The sequence below is a fragment of the Perna viridis genome, chromosome 3 (assembly GCF_037379345.1).
Source record: "Perna viridis isolate PV_CMFRI_1.1 ecotype Kerala chromosome 3, ASM3737934v1, whole genome shotgun sequence".
NCBI classification, from domain to species: domain Eukaryota; kingdom Metazoa; phylum Mollusca; class Bivalvia; order Mytilida; family Mytilidae; genus Perna; species Perna viridis.
In genome coordinates this window covers 51,104,892-51,130,443 of record NC_142447.1, presented here as the reverse complement: position 1 = coordinate 51,130,443, position 25,552 = coordinate 51,104,892, and the positions used below count along the sequence as shown (strand labels likewise).

At 31.8% G+C, this 25,552-nt stretch overlaps 1 protein-coding gene across 1 annotated transcript in view; it reads right to left on the bottom strand.

The window, feature by feature from the left end:
- The window catches only part of LOC148622794 (kinesin-like protein KIF11), a 52,933-nt gene that overhangs the window by 18,340 nt on the left and 9,041 nt on the right, over positions 1-25,552 (bottom strand). Inside the window, exons 7-16 of the mRNA XM_088572996.1 lie at positions 24,866-25,011; positions 21,926-22,022; positions 19,545-19,640; positions 14,942-15,030; positions 13,578-13,665; positions 12,730-12,939; positions 12,201-12,408; positions 10,058-10,230; positions 2,575-2,700; positions 2,174-2,329 (exon numbers count right to left, since the gene is read on the bottom strand). Of these exons, the coding sequence (XP_088429122.1) occupies positions 2,174-2,329; positions 2,575-2,700; positions 10,058-10,230; positions 12,201-12,408; positions 12,730-12,939; positions 13,578-13,665; positions 14,942-15,030; positions 19,545-19,640; positions 21,926-22,022; positions 24,866-25,011 (1,389 nt within the window). The remainder of the gene's footprint in view (positions 1-2,173; positions 2,330-2,574; positions 2,701-10,057; positions 10,231-12,200; positions 12,409-12,729; positions 12,940-13,577; positions 13,666-14,941; positions 15,031-19,544; positions 19,641-21,925; positions 22,023-24,865; positions 25,012-25,552) is intronic.

The following is a 25,552-nucleotide window of genomic DNA, read 5'->3' as shown; positions in this document are numbered from 1 at the left end:
AAAAAACCCAAAAAAACCCTGTTATTTTCCCATGTCAAGGGCAATAACTCTTATAAGAAAGCGTCTAACAAATTTTATGCCCGAAGACTTTTGTAGTCCTAAAAATAAGGATCATTTTAGCCAATCAAAGAATTCGGCTAAACCTAATGGTTTTGGAGATATATGCGAAAAACTACTGTCTGACCCTTATGTTCTATTTTTAGTAACAGTGGCCATGTTTTTCGATGGATCAAAAATTCCCACAAAAGTTCTATGCAGGATACCCCAAGGAACATTCATACCAAGTTTGGTTCCAATTGGTCAAGTAATTCAGAGGAGAAGAGTTTTGAAAAATTGTTAACAACGACAACCGATGCCAAGTGATGGCAATTGCTCACATGGCCTTTTTTAAATGCACTAGGCGACAGATAGACGAACACTCAACTGAACTCTTCTGGAGGACATCACAAAATACCTCACCACTTCGTGTGGCAGGGTATAAAAAGTGGTCGCATAATTGCAACATTTCTGATGAATAAATGTATATAATATTATGAAATAGGAAAGGAATGAAGAATTTGAATATCTGACAAATTAAAGATACGAAATACTTCAAGTAGAAAATTCTTTTTAAAATAACATGTGATTACAAATAGCAAAAATGTGAGTAGCTGGGGATTGATTGTTTTTTTATTGCATCACATTGAAACAGTAGGGATTTAAGTAAATATGGAATTCAAATAAAAATGTCTACATGAACTATAAGAAATAATAATGTCAAACTTTTAACATTAAATTTTCTAAGTCAACAGACCATATGTATTGCAATGATGGTAATGCATCTGTACAACAAATATCATTGACTTGGCATAAAGGATTCATGTTTAAATGAACTTTTCAGAAAACTTAATATTAAATTTGTGGATGCCATCGCCAGAAAAGCAAAACCTAAGTCTCGCCTTACGCGACTTTTGTCGCAGGCACAACAAAAAATACTGTGAGCAATCTCACAAAGAGAATACCACCCACTTTAAATGGACTTAAAAACTTAAAACCCTTATTAGATTAACTCCTTTTGGCATCAAGACTCATCCAACAGTAATTATATTCCTTCATCACCTTCCCATAAAATTTCACCATAAATCCCCGAGCAGGTAAGTAGGAGTTGCACTTGTGAGGTTTCAACATGTTACACCCTTAATTTACATTCTCTTCCTTGGGAATCCTCAGACAGTAATTATATTCCTTTGTGCACATCTACATATGATACCCAACCTTCCTTTAAATTTTCATCACAATCCTTTGAGTGATTTATGAGTAGTTGCGCTTATAAGGATTTAACATATAAAACCCTTAATTTGGATTATCTTCCTTGAAAGTCCTCCAACAATATTCTCTTTTAATGCACATCTACATATGACACTCAATCTTTCTATAAAATTTCATCAAAATCCCTTGAGAGGTTTAGGAGTTGCACTTACAAGATTTCAACATGTAAATCCCATAATTTGGATTATCTCCCCATTGGAGTCCTCGGACAGTAAATATATTCCTTCATGCACATCTACAAATGATACCCAACCTTCTTATAAAATTTCACCAAAATCCTTGAGCAGTGTAGGAGTTGTGCTGACAAAATATGTGAACAGACAGGGTGATTCCTATATACCCTCTTAACTTTGTTTGTGGAGGTATCTCTTCGGAGTCCTCCGACAGTAGTTATATTCCTTCATGGACATCTACATTTGATACCCAACCTTTCTATAAAAATTTCACCAAAACCCCTTGAGTGGTTAAGAAGGAGTTAGTGCTTACTAGAAATAAGGACAGACAGATGGATGGACTGGTTGATTCTATATACCTCTCCCAAACTATGTTTACGGGGGGTATATTTATTCCAATATATCAATTTTTGAGTAGAAGTCTCCTGATAATAAATTAACAGGAGGGAAAAACTTCATAGCAACAATTTTACTTTTTGCAATGACCTTTAAAATGTGATTATTTACTTTCACATTTTTCAACATTTGAAGATAGATAGATCATCAATAAACATAATACATACATAGATTATCAAGAATTATAAGCTTATTAATGCTACTCTTAAAAAGAGTAATGAGATTTGATAATGTCAAAATTGTAAGTGACCGATTAAGATATGTGTAGTTTCCATTCATGTGAAAGCAGAAATTACCTCATCAAACTGATTTTGTTCATTTAGATTTTGTTGTAAACATTCAATCTTTTCTGCTTGTTGTTGAGTGTAATTTGTTACCAATGTTACCATACTGCTAAGTCTTTCCTGTAAACTTGTTACCCAGGCATGCAGTAAGCTTTCTACATTCAGTTGCTGATGAAAAAATAGGAGAAACCATGACACATTTTTATCATGAAAACAATTCGAAGTATGATAATAAAAAATATTTATATACTTTCTTGCATAATCAGATGAAATTAGCAAAATTAATATTAACAAAGGGAAGGAACTTTGGTTAAATATTTTTTTTCTCAGAATTTTTAGGGAATTAAAAAAAAAAATACAACAATTAGATCTAAATTCTGATCAAGATCTGGTGCTTGTGTTATTATACAAACCTGTTTTTGAATAGCCTGTTTCTCATGTGAAAGCTGATCTAATGAAGTCTCCAGAGAGAGTTGTATGTCAGACATCAGTGGTAAGTATTCTGAGTTAAAGGAAGATATAGCTGCACCGTTCTCAGTCTGAAAGATAGTTATCAAGTACATTTTAAAAATCAAATAAAGACTCTGTGGGTCCTATTATAACCCTGAAATACTGTGAGCAAACTCACAAAGAGAATACCTCTACCTCAAAATCCCTTGTGCAGTTTAGGAAGAGTTGTACTTAAAAGGTTTTAACACATAAAACCCTTATTTTTTATCTCCCTTTGGAGTCCTCCTACAATAATTATATTCCTTCCTGCACATTAACATATGATGCCCAAACTTCATATTAAATTTCATCAAAATCCTTTGAGCAGTTTGGGAGTTGCACTGACAAGAAATGTTGACAGGTAGACAAAGGGACACACAGACAGACAGGGGGATTCCTATATACCCCCAAACATTGTTTGCAAGGGGTATAATAAACCCTGGTGAAAAAAAATTTGTTAAGACATACTGATGGAAAACCACATGTCAAATTACGATATCCTATCTAAAACAGATGCAAAATATAGTCTGGACGCAACTGATGATGGAAGGAAGATGGATAGACTAAGTACTGTAAAAACCCACCATATTTTTTTAATTGGGACCTAAATTTAAATATATATATCTTTCATACAAGGTAATGCATTCTTAAATGACAAGTCAAAATAAGAGATAATAAAAAAAAATTATTACTTGTCCAAATATTTACTAGCATCATCTCATTAACATTTTCTTTCCTTTTTTTTTTCATTTGCAAAAAAATATCCATCAAATTTTTCAAGCTATTTTCAGTAACAGTCGTTTTTAGGTATATGGGGCATTTCTTTAATGAAGTACTGTATTTCCTGTTCAAATTTGGACCACATTCATCATTTGATAATGTTTGTTATGTTGTGTGAAGTGACAAAATTTTATGTGAAGTTAAATTTATATTCATAGAAGTGGAAAATAGCCACTCAATTAGCCTTATGTGATTCACAGTGAAAATTGGCTGTGTGCCAAGTTTCAGAAAATAGAAGACAATTTTCATATGACTTGCCATTGTTAATCAAAAAGCCTACACAAGCTAAAATAACACTTAAAATTATCGTTGTTGTAATCAAAAGGTAGAAACTATGTTATATTTATATGATATAAAGTTTCATGCTGGGCATTTAATATTTTCATATTTTTTTCAACATATGAAATAGAAGAATTTTTGGTAAACATGGGACAATGCTTAAGCGATTTATTCGGCCATAATGCAAGATATATAAATATACCCATTCAAATTTTATATCAGAAGTACGGAAATAATTGATTTCGAATCAATTAAGCACAGCATGACATATAAAACTCACTGAAAACAATTTTCTTAGAACCCACATCTATGGGACGAGTTGGTACGATGTAGTCCAGTGCACTGGAAGACGTTTCCTTCCCCTGTACATGTATTCCCAACTAAAAATTCCTATTTTTTTTTAGTTTAAAGAGACTTATTCATAAGTCCCTGCTGACATGAATTGGAATGTGTTCTTATATTGCGAATTACAGAAAATGAATGTATTGCAAATTGTTCATCGGGATCTACGTCGTTCCTAAGTATACAAAGGACCAATCATTTTATAAATGCCTTTCAGTCCAGGGGAAAGTCTTGTTTATACATTTTCGATATTCAGTAACAGTATATCACATGTAGTTTCTTTCATGCATGTATAAATGGACATCATACTTCTACTGTTTTTGGCTTCACTGGGTCATAATGAGTTTACAGTCTCATATTTAACTGTAGTGATAGAAGAGGACCTGCAAATCATTGCATTATTTTACATGTAATACAAGCAAGTATATTTGCACAGTCATCATTGAACATGTAAGCTAGGACAGGGACATACTGTCTGTGTATAAAAGATGAACTAGTTGAAGGAAAATGGAATGATTAAAGGCATATAACTGATTATTAGGTAAGTTACTTTTAGTTCTGTTGTATAAATACAATTTTTTGTACCAACACATTTATGATAAATAGTCATGACACATACCCAAATAGACAATGGTTGAAACAAGCATACTCAACATGCTCAATATGTGTATAATTTAAAAATAATGAAATAAATAAAATGATAAAAAGGGTAAATTATGTAAGGATTAGAACACTTATTTTTCATTCAACTTTGAAAATTTTTCCCATTCAAATCTGTTGAAAGGGGAATTAACAGATTTTACATACAGTTTAGCATTTACAGGTTATTGGGGTCCAAATTAGGGCCTTATCATAGAAATCTTTTGTTTTTTTTTTAATTCCTTTTTTTTTTTGGTCAGATTTTGTAACTTACAAGTATTTATTACATTCCTCATGAAAATCCCTACCTAAATTTTTCAATCAAATTTCAGATATCTCTTATGGTTTTGGGTTATAGAGATTTAAGGAAATGGTTTTTATCACCCTTTTTTAGTTTCTTTCAACTTAAATTGAACTTCATATTTTGTGCAATATTGCACCAAAACCAGTTGAACTGTAAGCTGCTTTGTTTAAACACTAACATTGTGTCTACACTTGCCCAAAATGAAGAAAGTTTAACATGTTGTAGCTGTATCATGCTCTGCTCTGCTCTTTATTTAACTATATATTAGGGGGTAACATCATTAGGTTTCAAACCATTTTGACCTCCACACACATGGATACATGTATATGCGGTTGCTACTAACAAAACTTAATTTGCCCCATCTGTTTAGGGTTTGACCTCTATAGGCATGCTTAGCAGCAATGGAATATTTCATTTTTTGTATATATTGTTATGCTTAATATGAGCAGATCCAGAGGTTTGCAAAAGGAAAAAGACCCTCACCCAAATTTTTCCTCAAGAAAAATGTGGATAAAAATAACCAGTACATGTACATTTGAATATTAACTACAATGCTAAATAACAGATATGCTTGATGATTTATTTGAATTCTTTCTAAATATTTTTGGTGTATTAACATACAAAATATATCATTTTTTTAAAGTTAGAATTTTATATGAGGGATGGGCCACATGGGGTCTACATGAATCAGCCTACATGTACATGTATGTCAATAAATTCTGATATACATGTATATGAATACAGTGTTTACAATATACAATGCACATGCTTGTGATATTTGATATATAAATATATGTACATGACTACATGTGCATGTATTTTTAATCAAACAACTAACAGACTAAATGCTAAGTACATGTAATAAGGTATTAAACTATCTAATGTAGTTGTGTGTGTTTTAAACATGAGTTTTATAGTACTCCTTCTTTTAAAATTGATTGATACTAGTACAAAATGTGCATATAGAGTAAATTTATTTTATAAAAAAATATATAGCCCTCGTTCTTTCTGTTTCAGGTGGAGAAGCTTAAATACATTTATCAAAGTGATTCATTGTTGTGTGATTAGCAAGAGACTGATACAGACCATGCCATGGGTCATGATTGATGCACTACAAGTATTGCAGAAGATGATGAATGAAATTCAATGTACAACCACACACCTCTGACTTGGTTAAGCACTAAGTGGAAAATCATTCAAGATTTTTTATTAAATTTAATATGTACATGTAAAAAATCTGGAATTTAGGAGAAATTGTTGCTGCCTTATAGATATTTTACAATAAATTAAAAAAAAAAAAATACAAGTGTTTTAAGGTCATTAACTTTGGAAAGCTACATTCTTTTGATTATCTACCCACATGCTAAATATCAAAAAGTACAGCTATTTGTATATGTCGAAAGATAAAAGAATAATCATATTTACAGCAGAGGCACAATTTGTTACATTAGAAACAGCCAAATTGAACACAAAATTTTACTTAAAGGTCAAAGTTCAAGGTCAATTGTCACAAATCCTGGTATTCCACACATCATCTTGAGGTTGAATCTACTTACATGCCAAATATCAAAAGTCTATCTTGAAAGAAAAACAAGTTAAAGAGAAAAAGCGTTTACATGGTATAAAAGAGGCAGATGGATGGACAGACAGACTGAGGGTTGTAGGGCATCCACCATATTTTCATACTACTTAGAATTTTTGTAGGTTTGTCATGTTTTACCTTCTCCAGTAATTTTTTTTACCCTTAAAGCTTAAGAAAAACGGGAAAAAAAAACCCAAAAAAAACAGGCACAACAGAAGGAGGTAAAAAACTGCCGTTTTCTTTTTTCACACTTCTACCAAATCTTGGCTACTTTAAAGTGTCCTTTTATTGTCATATCTGAAATGCCCAGCATGAACTGCTGTCCAGTTACTATATAAGGGTGCATCTTATTGGGTATAAACAAGTCAGCTAGTTAAAAGTGTTAATTTAGGAAATACAGGGCATTGAAATGTGGTAAAAATGACAATTTTCTAAATGTTGGCATTTGGCCAAAATTCAAGGTCAAATATTTTTTTTCAAGGTCATTATTAGAACCTATATATGCATTATGTTTAATAGAGTTGAATACACTTCGCTGAAAAACATTGCTTTAGAAAAGGGCAATGATAGGCTTAATACTTAACTTCAGATCTTCTTTTGCATATCTCAAGCATGAAAAGTTACCATTTTTCAAGGGAATTTCCTTCAAACAAAATGGCGGCCATATCTCTGCCATCTTTAATTTTTCCAAAAAAAATATTTTACAATTATAAGTTTCCCATGGGGTCCTACCAGCTGCACTAAAGTTTATATGTAATTGCCAATATCACTTTCGGATGGTTTACTCATGGACAGCCTCTTAATTGACAATAGAAAACAAGAGGCTGTCTATTAAACTCAAAATCAGCAATTAGAAAAAAATGTTTAAGTCACAAAGTAAAATAAAAGAAAATATGCCAGGATCTGAAAAGGGAGATCAGGTCAAAGTTCCACTGTAAAATACAATAGCAAGTGAAAAAAACATTCAGTTAAGCTGAGAAAATTATTATGGTAGAATCAAAAAGATTGACAAAGTGAATGCAGTAAAACATTAAAATGTTGATAGGGCCCCCTTTTTTACTCTTTTTTAATACAGTATTTTGAAAAACTGAAAAAAGGAGGTAACGCTTAACTGATCAAGTCCAGAAGAATGAAGTCAAACGTCAAGTAAGATTTGACAAAACAAGAGACCTGCATCACCGTCATATATTTGTCAGCACATAAGTGTCTTCAATATGTATATAAACAACGAGAAAGTTTAAAAACTACAGTGTAGGTGTATAACTACATGTGTAATGTCATACTGATACCATATAGTGCTGAAAAAATGGATAAGTTCCACACACTCAAAATATCGGAAAAAATATATAAAACTACTCCAAAAGGAGCACATCTTCAATATGTACATAATCATGGTTAACAGTTTGAATAATATTGCTTCAACTCTTGGAGTTACATCTTACAGAAAGTAGGTACCATTCAAAACATATAGTGATAAAAAAAAGTGTGAATATTCAATATGCTCAAAAAATAGATAAAATAAATTAAATTTCTAAATAATAAGGGGTGCACTTCTTCAGTACATATATAATCATTGTGTACAATTTGAAAATACTATTTTAATACTTTTTAATTAAATATTACACAAAGTAAATACCCCTAATCATGACAGACAGACAGAGTTGATCAGCTACTAGACCTGCTTTCACCTTTAGTGACATAGCAGGGATAACAAGAGGCTCCCAGGAGCCTGAATCTCTCACCTGGTTAAATTTTGCCTTTCAAGGGCAATAAGTTTAACAAAACAATTCTGACTCAAGAAGACTTTGGTAGGACTTACCATGAGGATCATTTCAGCAACTGAAAGTTTCTTTCTATTCTATCCTAGTTTTCATATTATTGGCTGAAAATATTGCTTTCAAGGGCAGTAAGTTTAACAAAATGTTGTCCAACAATTCTGACTCAAGAAGACTTTGGTAGGACTTATCATAAGGATCATTTTAGCAATTGAAAGTTTTTTTTCTAATCTATCATAGTTTTCATATTATTGGCTGAAAACTGTCAAAAAAATAAACAAACAACAAAATGTAATTTTTCACCTTTCAAGGGCAATAACTCTTACAAGGGGTCGTCTGAAACTTTTATCCATAGAGACTTTTGTAGACCTTGTAGAACATATAATTAGAATTATTTCAGCAATTGAAGGAATTTGGAGGTATAATATGTGAAAAAATACTGTCTGACCATTATTTTCTATTTTTAGAAACAACAGTCATGTTTTTCCACCGATCATAAATCCCCACGTCAGTTCTATGCAGGATATCCCAAGAAACAAGTTTGGTTCTGATTGGTCAGGTAGCGTCAGAGAAGGTTTTTGATGGAAATTACATTAAAAATAGCAAAAAAACATGGAAAAAGGGCAATAACTCCAACATGGCTTCATAGATTAAAATGAAAATTTGACCTAAGATAGATCTCACCATGCTGAACACTTTTACACAGTCAATATTTCGCTTAATCTAATGGTATTGGAGATATAAGCGAAAAACTACTGTCTTATCCCTTTGTTCTATTTTTAGTAACGGCGGCCATGTTTTTTAACAGCCAGTTCTATGCAGGATACCCTGAGGAACATTCATACCAAGTTTGGTTCAAATTGGTCAAATAGTGTCAGAGGAGAATATTTTTTAGAGAAATAACATTTAAAAAGGAAAAAACAAACGTTGAAATGGGCAATTACTCCAATATGGCTTCACAGGTTAAAAAGAAAATTCGACCACAGTTAGATCTCATCATGCTGAACACTTTTACCCATGTCAAAATTGCCCTAAACCAAATGGTTTTGGAGATATACACGAAAAACTACTGTCTAACCCCTATGTTCTATTTTTAATAATGGCGGCCATGTTTTTTGATGGATCAAAAATCCCAACATCAATTCTATGCAGGATACCCCAAGAAACATTCATCTCAAGTTTGGTTCCTATTGGTCAAGTAAAGTCAGAGGAGAAGAGTTTTGAAAAATTGTTAATGACGATGACGGAGGCCAAGTGAGCTAAAAATTAGCAGTTGCTCAATAGGCAATGGCTACTAGATTTTGAGCTTGGCTACCAAATTTTTAGGTGAACATCTAGAAAATATTAAACAAAAAAATGATCTGGGCTACCAGCTTGTATTTCCCAATTTTCACCCCTGTGTAGGTAAAAACAAAACAAAAAAACATGTTTGTTCAGGGACTGACAGACAGATAAAGGGAATGCATTATACAGTGATTTTGTAAGACTCAAATCACCTTAAATTTTTTTTAGCTGTTCCTCCTTTATATTATTATAAAATTTTAGACATTTAACAGAAAGTAATGTATATAGAAATTAATCTTATACACTGATTTGTGTAAATGCCAATGATGTGGACTGTTGCTATTGATTTTTTTTTATTGGAGACAGAATATCCAACAGTCTGGATTGTTATTATAACTAACTAAACAGAATAACACTAATACCTTTTGAGTTGTAGTGTCAGTCTGTAGTCTACCTAGCCAAGAAACAGTATTATCTAGCTGGCTGGCTTGAAATGCTTTTAAATCTTGGCATTGTGATGATACACCACTACTCAGCTGTGACAGTTGAGATCTGAAGGCTTCTATTTCTTCTTGTCTTTTCTGCATCAAGCTCTCTGCAGAAGTTCATGTAAAAAATTGTCATACTTTATTTACAAGTAATTTTTTTACTTATTTTCTGGACTTCTTATACAACAGTTCCTAATGTAGAGGGCATTCTCATGATAAAATTATTCCCCAAAGGAGCAGTGAAATGTCCTAAACAATTAACAATGCCTCAGACTAATCTATGTTGAATATAAAGATACCTTTAACATAAGCAACTTTTGTGTTATTAAATTGAAGAATCTATTACCATGTGTTAATGCCCTCTTGACATTTTAATACACATTAATGAATACCACATTACCAATAATATTGTTTAATCAAAAAGAACAGCTCATTTTTCTTTGATATGAAATCATTATATGTACAATAGAGTTTTTTTTTTTAATAACAAATCTCAGGGGACTGTCTTATAGTTATTTTGTTATTGTTCATTAAATCAGAAACTATTTTTTTTTTTCAAAATTCAGATTATCTCCGTTTTTGTTTTGTAAAGTGCTATTATCACTCAAGATGTAACAATATTGATGCATTTTTTTTTGTAATAAATTTCATAATTGTTTTGTAAAGTGTATTTATTATAAATGATGAATAAAAAAGCTGTTGTAGTTGTTAACTCTGATACTTCCTCTTTTATCAGTGTACTGATTTTATCTATCACATGGATTAGCCATCCTTGCCAAACTTGTAACAGTAGACAGACGCTAAAAACTTAGTAGTAGTATTACCACATTGTATCAAAATCAGTTGCTTAACTCTTCGTTCTGGCAATTTCAAAGATGAATATTATGAAGAACTTTAATGATAAAACCATTTCGACCTTGCAGTAAATAACATTACATTTGATGGCATGTAGTGTGAAAAAAAAAATTGTGTTGAAAGTTTTACTAAAAAACATCATTAAATCAAAAGTGATAAAAGTTCACAAGCTGGGATGTTCTTTAATAAGCTAATTACCTTAATAGCTTGGATGACATTATTAGCCAAGATTATTTGATTGATCTTTTACTGTGTAATAAAACAACAATACCGGTATAAAAGATTAGCCACACTACAGGTGTTGATCTTTTTAAGTGTAGGTTTATTAACCGTGAATTTGTGGATAAATCAATTACCATGAAGGCAACATGTGTACGATCATTTTTGATTAAATGATAATATTTGTTAGTAAAACTTTCAACACAATTTTTTTTTTCACACTACATGCCATCAAATGTAATAATAACTAAATTGACCCTTTATTTTATCTAGGCAAGCTCTAGCAATGAATATATCACCGGGCCTTGAAAAATATTGTTATATCCCTGATTTTGCTATAACAAATTTGTTACATCAATGATATATTGCACTTGTTTTAAAGCATAAGGATTGGGAAATAGGTTCTAATTCATTACAAGCCTGTATGTTATAAGCGAAGACTACTGTATTCTAGGTATGTATGAGTACCAATGTATACTAATCATTGGTAAAAGTTGATATGAAGTTTTATGTGTCATCAAGTAGTATATGTTTACTGTGGATTTCTTCTTTTTCCTGGATATAAACTTCAGTTGTAAGAAGAATTTGTTTAGTACCTGAATTCATGGTTCATTAATCAAGAAAATTAATCAAAAAAATTGACAAATTTGTCTGCAAATCTGGTAAACTGATTATTGTTCTTAAGACTTGATTTCATGGTTCCATGACATTAATATTTAAAGAGCCTTGTCCTATCGGACAAGTTGATAAAAATTCTACTTTCCCAAATTGAAATCTAGGTGTACCTTTAGTAAATGAAAGTTGGAAAATGAATAAAATTCTATTGTCCTACAGGCAAGTATAACTTAAGTTTTACTTGTCTCAGGCAATAGGACAACCTTTAACTTAATTCACTGAATAATGAAACCACAATATCAAATAATTGTGTCATGATTTTTCCTTCATGAGTTTATTCTTTCTATGGCATAACACTATTCAATATTTGAGAAAATCAGTGACTAACTTGATTGTGCCATTAAATTGTTGTATAAATTCTTCTGTGTGGAGACAAAGTCACTCAGTTTGTTTTGCATGGAAATAACTTCTTCTTGATATTTCAGTTGAAATGATGCTTGTGTTTCCTCATTTATCTTTTCTACATTTTTCTTTCTATCAATCTTATCATGTAAACCATACACATCTGATGATGCAGATTCTGCTGTTTCTAGAAGCTGAAATATTTGAAAGAACAACATTTGAAGTATTTCACAGGCAGGAAAGCAATTGCCATCATCTATGTTCAATTTCATAAAACGGAAAAAAAAAAATTACATTTTGCCAACGTCATATCTAATGAAACGGATAAAAATTATGAAACTGTCAGCAAAGCCCACCAAAGGATACTGCTCTTCCATATAAAGATGCTGATGCTGCTGCTTAAGTTTCTGTCAAATTATAAATTGGCTGTAATAAAAATAGTGCTGACAGAAGAATGGAGGGACTATCAGGTGGAAGGACTAACACCAGGATCACTATAGTGATCAATGGTATACCTGTTTTGCTTCACTGTATAAACTTTCCTCAGATACCACATGTTTTCCCACTAAATGTTTTTGCTCATCTCGGTCCTGCTTTGTGTCCTGCAGTATGACTTTAGTTTCATGTAAAATCTCAGTAGTTGCCACCAAGTTTTCTGTAGTAGTCGTCAACTGTGCTGATGTCTCCTCTAGTTCTTGCTTAGTGATTGTAAACATGTCAGTCACCTTTATAACAAAATGCAAAGTTTAAAGTAACAACCAGAAACCAGATGACAAAATTATATGGCATCCAACATAACAGACTGAAATTTAATTTTACACACATTTAATGTAGCTCAAGAACATTATATAACAAAGATTGATTGTAGTTTAACATAACATGGCAGATATTACAGGCCAAAATAAATAGTGTTTCCAATTTCATTACAAAATTAAAGAACTTTAGTGAGCGTGTTTTCACATTCCCCATGTTGGATACTCAAGTAAATTTCAAACTCCAGACTGGTTTCTTTGAGTCTTAATTAATCCAAAGTAAATATCATCGCAGCGGAACAAAATGTAAACTTGACCTGTAATTTATCATGGTGAACTTATATACCAAAAATCATGTAAATCTGTGCAAACATTTAGAAAAAAAAAGTCCCAAAAATTGTTATTTCTGTGAATTTTGCTAAGTTCAAAGTCCATTATTTCAGTAAAAATCATCGGAGTGGAACAAAACTAAACTTGACCTGTAACTTATCATGGTGAACTTATATACCAAAAATCATGTCAATATCTGTATTGTATTAAAGTAGTGACAAAACACCCTGTAACTTCTGTATTTTCCCCTCAGCTTTATACACAAGAAAAAAAAAACAAACCTTATCTCTCTCATCTGTCAAGGCAGTAATCTTCTCTTCCATTTCTTTGATACTGTCTTGTTGCTGACTAATCTTTGTTTGAATAGCTCTGCAAAAACAAAATATGAGTCTAGAGTATTTAACTTAAAAGGAGATAATGCTGAAGATTTTTCAAGTATTACTTGATTCAAGTAAGCATTTCAGTGTAAGAAAATTTGAAAGAAGCTCTCACCAGGAAAAATTAGACATCTGGTGGCTATATCATTTGATCAAGCATGACAAAAAAATTAATCATTTATAGAGGCTTCTCTTATCATTATTCCTGGCAAGTTCTCTATCAATTGAAGTATTCTTCTCTTTTATTATTTTCAGGATATATATAAAACAAAATAAACAGTTATCAAGAAAACTACCGTCACACATGGTTGCCGACTGTTGTTCAATATTTAAAAGTGACTGCCTGGGCATTTAAACAAAACATATATAGAATTTAATACTGTGATGCTATTTCAACTACACACTAAATACCATTGACTTAGCATGAGCATATAAAAATGACCTAATCAGAAAAATTAATATTAGAATTTCAAAGTAAATAGAACATGACTATGGAAGCAATATCCATAAAACAGATAATTAATTGCGTCGTTGTGATGCTAATGCAAATATAATTGAACTAATGTAAGTGATTCATATTAAACTGACATAATAAGAAAATGAATCTTAACAATTTTGAATGTCTAAGTGGACAGACTGTGACTGTGTGACTATAGGCATTAATAAGATACAGAATTTTGATGTAGTGATGTTAATACAACTGCACACCAAATATGATTGACCAAGCACAAGTGCTTTATATCAAAATGACATAATCAGTAAACTTACATAAAAACTTAACTTGGACGCTGATGCTAGAAAGTTGCTTTCCACAACTTTCATCATAGGGGGTTAATAAAGAAAACACACACAAAATTATTATTATTGAGACCTTTCAAGTGCAATAAAGGTTCAGTAGGCCTAGTAATAATGACAATTTCATCAACTAAAAGTTTCTTTCTGTGTAATGGATATAAGCTTTCAACAAATTGTTTACGTAGCAGTCTTCGTAAGAATCATGCAAAATCTGAAATATGTATTACACCCCAAAAAAGGCTACTCAATTTGTGTGTCATTTACAGAGTTATTTCCCTTAATTTTGAAATCTACAGTGCATTCTTTATAATTTTTATCTCCTATGAACATGGATTATATGAAAAACCACATGTTACTTTCTGTTTCCTACGTCATTTTAAACAAAATATCAAAAATAAAAATATGTAGGCTTTCCAATCTTGAATCACATTTTGCATGATTGTTATGTGGAATGCTACTTAATTTTTTCCTACAGGTAATTGTCCTCTGCTAGGAATATTCCATTTTTCTCTCGCGCAGCTTGTAGATCCCTTCTAAGTCTCTCTATTTCTTCATTGTATTCCTAAAATGACACTATGCAGTTATAATTTTTTTCAAAAATCAAACTTTATACAAGTTCAGTCAGAGTAAAATATGACTTGACATGACAAGTAAGCACAACAAAGCTTTGAATCATATTTCCTTGAACAAATCCTAAGTATCAAAATAAATCAAACCATAAAATAGAAGAATAGTTTTTTTTATATTATACAGAACAAACTGCAATTTTATTTGTAGATTTTATTGACAAATTTCTACAATTTTTTTTAATATATTTTCAATAATGCAGATTTTTAAAATCTTTATATTATAAGTAAAAGAGGACATGTTTTTATATGGATAAAAAAATCACAATGATCATACATAACGAACAATCATATCAACTAAACGTCCAGATGTTTGACAGGAGAAGATTTTTGAAAGTAATAATAAAATTAAAAAATAACTACCAAAAAATTTTAAAAAAGGCAACTCAAACATGGCATAAGAGATTCACACAAATGACGACAGATAGATCAAATCATGCTTAACACTTTGCAACCAAGAATATTTCTAATTGGTCCAGTAATATCAGAGGACAAAGTTTTGAAATAAAATTGCAATGCGCAGCCATTTGTTCCCGCCGCTCCCAAAAACAAGAAGCTCTCAGGAACCTGAATCGCTTCCCTGGTTAAATTTTTGCTTTTCAAGGGCAATAACTCTAACAAGAAATTGTCCGACAATTTTGACTCCATGAAGACTTAGGTAGGACTTATCATGAGGATCATTTCATTAATCGAAAGTTTCATTTTATCTAAATTATAATTTTCAAGATATAGACTGATAAGTGCAAAAATGTAATTTTTTTGCCTTTCAAGGGCAGTAACTCTTATATGGAGTCATCAGACAACTTTGACCCCTGGATCCCTGTAGGTCTTATAATATGAATATTTCAGCAATTGAAAGATATTGGCCAAACCTAACAGTTTTGGAGATACAATGTATATGCAAAAAACTACTGTATGACCCCTCTGTTCTATAGTAAAGGCGGCCATGTTTTTTAACCAATCAAATATCCAAACGATCATTTTAAGGATACCCTAAAAAACAAGAATATCAACTTTCATTGAATTCTGTATAGCAGTTTTTGAGAAGATTTTTGAAAGTAATAACATCAAAAACAGCAAACATCCAAAAAAGGGCAATAACTCCAACATAGGCCAACAGATTTTCACGAAAATTTGACCATAGATAGATCTCATCATGCTGAAAACTTTTACCAACGTCAAAATTTGGCTAAACCTAATGGTTTTGGAGATCTATTCAGTAGTTTCAGAGGAGAAGATGTTTGAAGAAATTGTTAACGATGACGGACGCCAAGTGAAGGCAATAGCTCACATGGTCTATGGCCAGGTGAGCTAAAAATGTTGATGTGCAAAGCCCCATAACTTCTGTATAATTTAAAACTTGTTGAAACAAAATTTTCCACATCAAAATGACGGTTTAATAAAATCAACTACATATCAACTACAAAATCTGTTCAGCTGTCTCGAAGGAGTTGCGTCCACAAAGTGTTCCTATAGTGAACCATGTAAAAAATCCTTTAACTCCCATGAAATTAGCTGAATCAAAATGGTGGTTGAATATGATCAACTACATATGGTGACTTACAACCCTACAAAGTTTGAACAAAATCCATTCAGCAGTAGGGATTGACACCTGTTTTTTTTGGCAGTAGTCCAAGGACTAGTAGATACACAATTTTTAGTAGTCCCTGAACATATTTAGTAGTCCCCTAAAAATCAAGAAGACATAAATAAGTCAACATGGCAGAGTGAGACTGTGTGTATGTGTCAAACAGAGAATACTGTCAATTAGTTATAGTCTTGTTATTGTATGTACAAATTGTCTAGTATTTTTGTATTAAAATTGCTATATAAACCAAGTCTTTGTTGGTGTTTGCTATTCCAAGTGCCAAAAACATGTCTGTTGACTAGAATATTTATTCAATTTCCAAAACATTAAACCCTTAAAAGGACGAAAATTTTTCATAAAAGTTACGTTATACCGTGTTGCTGTCAACATTGTACTGATCATAACTAACAACCAAATTGACCAATCACGATTCCTAAAACAGTCACACAAAAATCAATAATGTAAAAAAATTCTATTTTTTAACCGTACGTTCCAGAAGTTCATTTCTGTCTGACTGCTACAATAATACGATTTACATGACAATGAGACGCAATTAAAAGTCATTTTCAATACTGAATATTTACTAGTCCCGCGGACTATTTCTACCCAAAATTTCAGTAGTCCCCAGCCAGTTTTACTCGCCTCGGGCAATCGGACTAGCGGAAATGTCGATGCCTAAGAAGTCTCTGAGGAGTTGCATCCACAAGGTTTTGGACAGATGAATGCACACATGGGCAAACTCCAGTATCTAAGTCCCCTTCCCCGTTGTGGTGGGGGACAAAAAAATGTAAATGACGATGATGGACGCCAGGTTTGGCAATAGCTCACATGGCCCTTCAGACCAGGAGAGCTAAAAACAGTAAATATTAATGACATTTAGGGTCAATATCTAAAAATTGGAATTCTAAAGTATGTTTATTCATTTAAAATTTTCTTCGATAACAAATAGGAAAATCTACTAACCAAAAATTATAGATTATGATGTACTGTAAGTTCAGAAATGTTTGTGTGCATTTGTTTTCGCAATTTGAGGCACTGAAAAAAATGTGAGATTTTATTTGGATGAACAAAAGTAATAAAACCAGGAATTTTATGTGTTTGCATTGAATAATTACTTTAGCCTAGTGACTGAAATTGCCTTACAAGCGTCAAAAAGCAGTGTCAATCAACCAGTATTTGAATGCAATATACAACTTTAGTCGATTATTACCTTCACCTTCAACAGGGATCTTACCACAAGTAAAAAGTCGTGTATTGGAAATTAAAGTTAATGCTGTCATTGGGAGTATGATTTAGTGTGGGGGGTTCTCTTGGGTAATTAATACCTTCTACTGAAGATCAATCATACTGCTTCAAAAAATACAGCATAGTTTCATGCTTTACATGTAATATGTGTATAATAAACCGAATATTTAAGCATTAATATTTCAATTTTGAAGCCATAAGCTTGTTTGGTATTGCCTACTTAAGAAAAAAGAGTACTTTTTTTTCAATTTGACATGTATTAATTAAACTGCATAACATACAATTGAAACACATGTAGCTTTAACTGGAAGACAGTAGTGTTTAAATAAGACTATGAAACTATTTTAATTATCCAGATAAAAAAATTGTCACATGGCTTCATTAATTATTATTAAGAGGTATATGACACTTGTAAAATAATACCTTGCAGTGAATTGAAGCAATTTGTAACATCTATTGTCAAAACAATAAATTAAGAACACTAGGGTATAGTTTCTTTTAATTTGATTATCAGGCAATTGCATTTTTCACATCAATTAAAACATTTCTGATTTTGCAGAACTTTAATTTTATTTTGATAATCAGAATTGAAATAGAAACTAGATAAAGTGATGCCCCCGCATTTAACCTTCAGACAGCTATGTCATACCGGTAACTCATAATTGTAAAAAGCACTTTGTCAGATGTGTTATTGTGTCTGTGAGACACAAATGATGCCCCCCATGTGGTTTTGAGTAAAACTCAGCATAGCTGAACAAAACTTAAACTCAATCTGTAACTAATCATGACACACTCACATACCAAAAACCAGTCAAATATCTTCAGCATTTACCCCAAAAAAAGCGAAAAACTATTATTTCAATACAATTTTTAAAGAGCAGGGCCCATTATTTTGGTAAAACTCAGCGTAGAAGAATGAAACTTATACTCGATTTGTAACTAATCATGACAGACTCACATACCAAAAAGCAGTTCAATATCTTCAAGGGTTAACAAAAAAAAGTGCGGAAAACTGTTATTTCCATGAAATTTTTAAAGTCCAGGGCCCATATTTTTGGTAAAACTCAGCGTAGCAGAACAAAACTTGAATTCATTCTGTAACTAATCATGGAAGACTCACATACAAAAAATCAGTTCAATATCTTAAGGAGTTTACAAAAAAAAAGTGTGGAAAACTGTTATTTCCATTGAAGTTTTTAAGTCCAGGGCCCATTATTTTGGTAAAACTCAGTGTAGCGGAACGAAACTTTAACTCGATCTGTAACTAATCATGAAAGACTCACAAACAAAAAATCAGTTCAATATCTCTATGGATTTTCAAAAAAAGTGCGGAAAACTTATGAGAGTGACAGGGGTAAAACAATATGTCCCCAACTTATCGTTGCGGGGGCATAAAAAATAGAGCAATAATGGAACATTAGGTGATACTCCGCCACATACAATGAAAAGAGAGGGATGACAAAATTTTCAAAATGACCTTACTCAAAAATGCAAATTGGATACTGCTAAAAATTTAACTTAACCTGTATTTTATGATACTAAAGAACTCTGCAAAGTTATGCAACTTATCACATAATACCTCACCACTTTGTGTGGTGGGTTTTAAAAAAATCCAACCTTTAAAAGAGCTTTTTTTGTTAATTTCTGGTTGACTTCTGGTCTGTTGGTAATATTCTTGGCTCTGTGAGCATAGTCTAAGGTGCTCAAGGTTTCCTACAAATAAAAAGATTAACATATAAATTTTCATAGTTGGCATTGGAAGTGTGGAACCATGAAATCAAAAATTGCCATTGTAGGTAAATGTTAAGACAAATGAAACAAGTTGTACTCAACATCATATTAAACGTGGAAAAGGGAAAACATAATCCAAGGCATCACACAAAAACAAGTCTTGTTACAGAAATGTGTAACAGACAGACTGACGGACAAGGTGATGGCAATATTCCCCCATTCTAATGAGTGGACGTCTAATATACCAAATATCAAAGCCTTCTCTCCAATAGAAGCTGAGAAATGTTTTGAAAATTAAAATTACAGTATATACTTTCCTATAAGTCAGACTTTTGGGACTAAATTTTTAACTGCTGGGAAGGGTTCCAACTTATAGACAATATATGAACTAAAATTTTCAGCTAAAAAATGTCAAAAACTTAATAATTGACATGAGTGTGACACCAATATTGAACAGCCAGGCCGTTGCCATTTACCCCAATGTTAAATGTAAATGTTGGTTTAAGGAAGACTTGTCTTCATCTTCCACCTTTTACAGCTAAAATATGATGCAGTAAAATAGTTTACTGTTTTGTCCTTATTTTGCAACAAATGATTTTATTCGTATTTCCCACACATCTATTTTGTGTATTGATTTTTACCTGTTTACACTCATATAGCCAAAAACCCAAAGGTGTTACAGAAACAAGACCCAATAACATACCATAATTTGTGACAAAAGTAATCAATATTTTAGTTGGTATTGACAATTCTTTTTTGAATTTCCTTTTCGTTAAGATAAAACCACTTAACTTGCTGAAATGTCTTCAAAAATGAATAGTTAGAGTATCATAAACTTTGTTTTATTCTTTGTTGTTCACCATATTTATGATTTTAATTTGGGTTATTAGTTGTACCAAATGAGAATGAATGAAAAAATATCTGTATCAAAACAATCCACATGGCTGTTCAAGAATTGTTACTGCTATAAAAACAACTCTGGCTTGTAATTATTTATTTCAACATGTATTGAAGTTATCAATATTAACAGGTATATTCACTGTAATTAAAGAATGTTAGCAATGCAGCAGTCAGAAATCAGTCAGACTTATAAACAGGTCAAGGCTAAGTTCCAGAAATTTTGGACTGAAAAAGGGGGTCAGATTTAAAGGCAGATCAAAAAATTACTAAGTCAACCAGTAAACAGGAAGTATCTGAAAGAGGAACCTTTTCTGAAGCGGGGAGACACAGTACAAGTCATTATGCAAAAGCAATATACCAAAATATCTAAACATTCCCTCCAATAGGAACTAAGAAATCTGTGAGTCATGGCTCACTAGTGATACCCCCAATTCCAATCACAATAGCAGGAACAAAAACAAAGTCCTTGGTAAACTGGAAGTTATAGTTAAATTTTTCCTAAAATGCATCCCACTATATGGCATACCTACAGGAAGAATGAGTTAAAACATCAAGCTGCTCTGGTGAAAGGTTGCTAAGAGAAAAAAGTGACCAATTTCAACTTTCAAAATACATCAAAAATAAAGTCTTTAGAAAACAGGCAGTTGTGGTCAATTTTTCTGAAAATGTATCCCACAATATGGCTTACCTAAAGAATGAATGTGTTAAAATTTCAAGCCGCTGTATGAGTAAATGCTGTGAAAACTGGGATGGAAAAAAATATTATGAATACATGGAAGAACAGAAAAAGGGTCAAAGACAGAAATGGCAGAATTTTCAAACAAGGAGTTGTCTGACAGGCCTGACATCAGATTCTATTATATAGGATCTGTATCTGATGCTAGATAACAAATATTAAGAGGATGAAATTAGTAGTTGTTGAAAAAAATTATAATTAAATAATTTCCCTGCCAGCACTTTCTTTTTGATTGTACAGCTCCAATGCAGTAAAAGAAATTAGCAGTAGACATAGTGACCAAGTCTATGTAAAATCAAGTAGGTCTATGATGAAATTGGCTAAAATTGCTTTTAAATGTACAGTGCTGTCTATGTACTATTATGATGGGTCTATGTTTCAGTTGCTAACACTGCCAATGTATTTTAATTTTTGTCCCTGAATTATTCTTGCCACTTGTTTTACTTTTTATCATCATGCACTTGTACTAACTTACGATTCACTTAAATATTATTTTAAAGTAATAATTAATTTCTACTAAACAACTGAATCAATTTCAATAATATATTATTAGCATATAACTAAAAGGATCTTATACAATTTCTTACACTTTTTTTGGTCATATTTGGCAATAACTAGTTTTGTTACTTACATCTAAATTACACGAGGCAGGGGATATAGTGGCTATAATAGATGTCTTTGTTTTCCCTCCAAGAGAATCTTGTAGCAATCTTGTCAGTTTACTCTCCCTGTCAAAATAAATATAATGTTTGAACCTTTAACTAATTACTTTTCAGGAGATATTAATAATCTTATTTGCTGGAATTCTAAATGTCCCCAGAAAAAATCCACCTTTCAGACAGACCTTCAAATTCCTTAGGAGATATTTTTTAACAAAAAAGGTAACTCTTGTAAAAAAACCTATGTTTTTTCCCCTATTTTTATAATATATTTTCTTTCCCTCTCTGTTTAGGAAGTTACTTCCATGGCCTAAACTTGATAACTCAGTTTTAATATGTAGTAAATGTTGCTTTACAAGTATATTAAAATAAATGACAGTATTGTGTGTAATTCAATTTAATTGACTAACTCAGTAATACAGAAAAAGCCTATTTTAAAACATGCCAACATATAGAAAAAATATAGATAAATAAAAATTAGTGTTAATTTTCATTCCTGTCTATATATCAATTACCTCTCCTTGGTTAAATGAATTTTATAACCACAAAAAGTTGTACTTAAATAATTTGACCTAATAAATTTTATATCCTATAATTTTCTGGAAAAGAGGCTGAATTTCCAAATACTGTAGCAAAAACATTTTTTTTTCACACATTAGACTCCCATGTAAATAAAACTGCCCTATCAGGACTAAGTAGTATGAAAAGTTCAATTAACTGTAACAGACCTTCCCAAGTCCACTTGTTATGTTCAAAGGCATTTTGATTGACTCTGGTTAATGAATATGTAAATAAACAAAAGTTAAGTTCCAACCCCATTTATGTAACATTATCAAGCTGGTGTATTCCATTCACACCTACCAGTTTTCAGACATGACAATCATGAACATCAGCTTATTCAACAATATTTCTCAGGAATTATTTTTTTTTCTGTATTTATATCAAAGGATGATAGATGAATATACTTCCGTTCATATATTATAAAGACACCAGAAGTCCCTTTAAGCAAACAAAATGTTGGATCTAGAACAGACCTGCAGAGTAAAATTGATCTGGATTCCTGAGTTAGCAGTAACTGAAAAAAATCCATTAGTCAATTTTCTTGATACAACAATTGTAAATATACATTTCATGGCAATTGCAGCCTGGCCTTTGGTGTGTGAGTTTCCTCAGTAATTATTGGAGATTGATAAATCACTTTGGGTTGTTTGAATATGATGCAATGGAATCTTGCCACTTTGCCAAGCTTCTTTTGCAAATGGTGTGAATAAATTCATTACTACTTCCTGGAGTCTAAGTCCAACTTCTGTAATTTAATGTTTTCTTTTATAAAAATTAACCAAGTCAGACTGCAAAAGATTGTTCCCCTAAGTGGCTACTAAATAATAAAATGACTTCACCAGGGGTCGCGCTGGGCTTTGCCAATGTCGCAATTTGCAATTTTTTATTTTATCTGGCGACAAAAAATAGCCTGTTGGTGATTTTCTTGGTGCCTAAAGATTGTATATTAAAATTGACAGGAAGTCTATCAGAAATGGATATTCCCTCTAATTAAACAATTGTGTTGACACCTGGTCAGAGTTAATTGACCATGACCAATTTACGACTGAAGGCAATTAAAGGTAGTTAGACCATGCCACCGTGACTTACAATATCCTCATGGGACGTGTCAATCAAATGTAAACATATTATTGAGCCAATCAAAACTCTTATCATCTGGTCAAACACAATAAAGGCCATGTGCATGTGGCTACATACAAGTTTCACAGCCCTGTTTAACCATGTAAGACATTCAGAAACAGACTTACCTAATAACAGAATAAATTAAATCCAATTAAAAATGATTATCCAATCAGGGAAATGAAAGAATTGATAAAGGAAAATGGATGAAATTTGTTTACACTTTGCCATGTGACTTTTTTGGCGGGAAAATCTGTAAACAAATAGAATGGGGATTCCCAAAATCTAATTAAAGAAATGCAATTCAGATATCAGGATAATTTAATAGGGACACAATTAATGGTTCATGGTACAAAATGTAGTTTGCTAGAAATTTTATCACTTGAAAAAAAAAGAATGAAGTTTGTTAAAAATATATAAAAAAAATCAAATTATATTGTAAGATAAATTAGACCATTAAGGACAAAGGTGAACAAAAATGTTTTAAAATCAGGGACTATATGAGAATAGTAATATAAAGTCCTTGATAGAAGTAAAATACCTGTTTCTGGAGTAGTACTTCATTATTTTATGCATATGAAAGTGACAGACTAGAGCTAAAAACCTGCTTTGTACATGCATCAAGAGTGAATCTTGGGTAATGTATGGGTTTTTTGATAATTCATCAGTGGACTTAATACTGTCGTATTTTAAAAAAAAGTATAATTGTTTTTGGCACCCTTTGGCTCTAATATCTGAAAATTGGCAACAAAAAATGGCAGCTGGCGATTTTTCTGGCAACAGAGTTTTGGAAGCCAGAGCAGCACCCTGCTTCACCATACCAATTTTTTATTAGCATTTGGTGACGTAGCTATCGTTTACCACCAAAACAAGATTCACATCATTAAAGGAAAAAGCATTTTTAAATTGCAACAATTACCATCAAAGTATAACTTTTTTGTGTGAAAATGATCACTGGAATCTTTTCCTTTGCTAACTTTTAGCCAAAAAAAAAACAAACAAACAAACAAAAACATATAAGAAATCCACAAAAAAGTGATTAGTAAAAGTTTCAACAACCAATGTGAAAATCTGCTTTATATATAAACGTAAAAGGTACATGTGAAGTATGTTCTACCAAAGATTTTCACTTACCTGCATTGTATAAGGTACACATGGAGCATGTTCTACCAAATATTTATACTTACCTATAGGTACATGTGAAGTATGTTTTACCAAAGCCTTACACTCACCTATAAGGTATGTGAGGAGCATGTTCTACCAAAGATGTAATAACTCGTCCTAATGTTAGTAAACTTTGATTTATACTGCCAGCTTCTCTAGCTCTCTTGTCTACAGCCCCAGATCTACCAATATTTTCACTTCCGGCCAGATCAACCTAAAATAATCATTCCTAGTTTTATTACTTCAAAGATAAAATAGGGGATTAATTTACATATGAGAGAAGATAATTGCTGGTTATATGCTCTTAACTATCCATCTCTAATCTTTGTACATTTATCTGTTATTCAAAAGCATGTAGTAACAGAGAAATACAAACGTATGATACAGATTTTATCTACTAGTAGAACTCAATCTGGTAGTGTGTTTTTACAGTGACTTTCCTACCATGACACTCTTTTGTTACCAATCTGCTGAACAATACAAAGGATTGACAAAGCTATTGGGACATTTAAACTGACCAGTTACAATTGAAATAGTTGATGAATACTCACCTATGAATCTTTTCATAGCTAGCACCTGGCTATTTAAATCTGAAGCAGCTACCTGGGTTATTCTATTTTCCATTGGTGAGGGGAGTTCAGATTTAATAAATTATATATTGTATTGTATTTTGTTGACAAGGTTGAAAACCATTATTTAGAATAATATATAAAAGTATTTATTTTATCTTAACTACATTGCACAGAAGTCTTTAA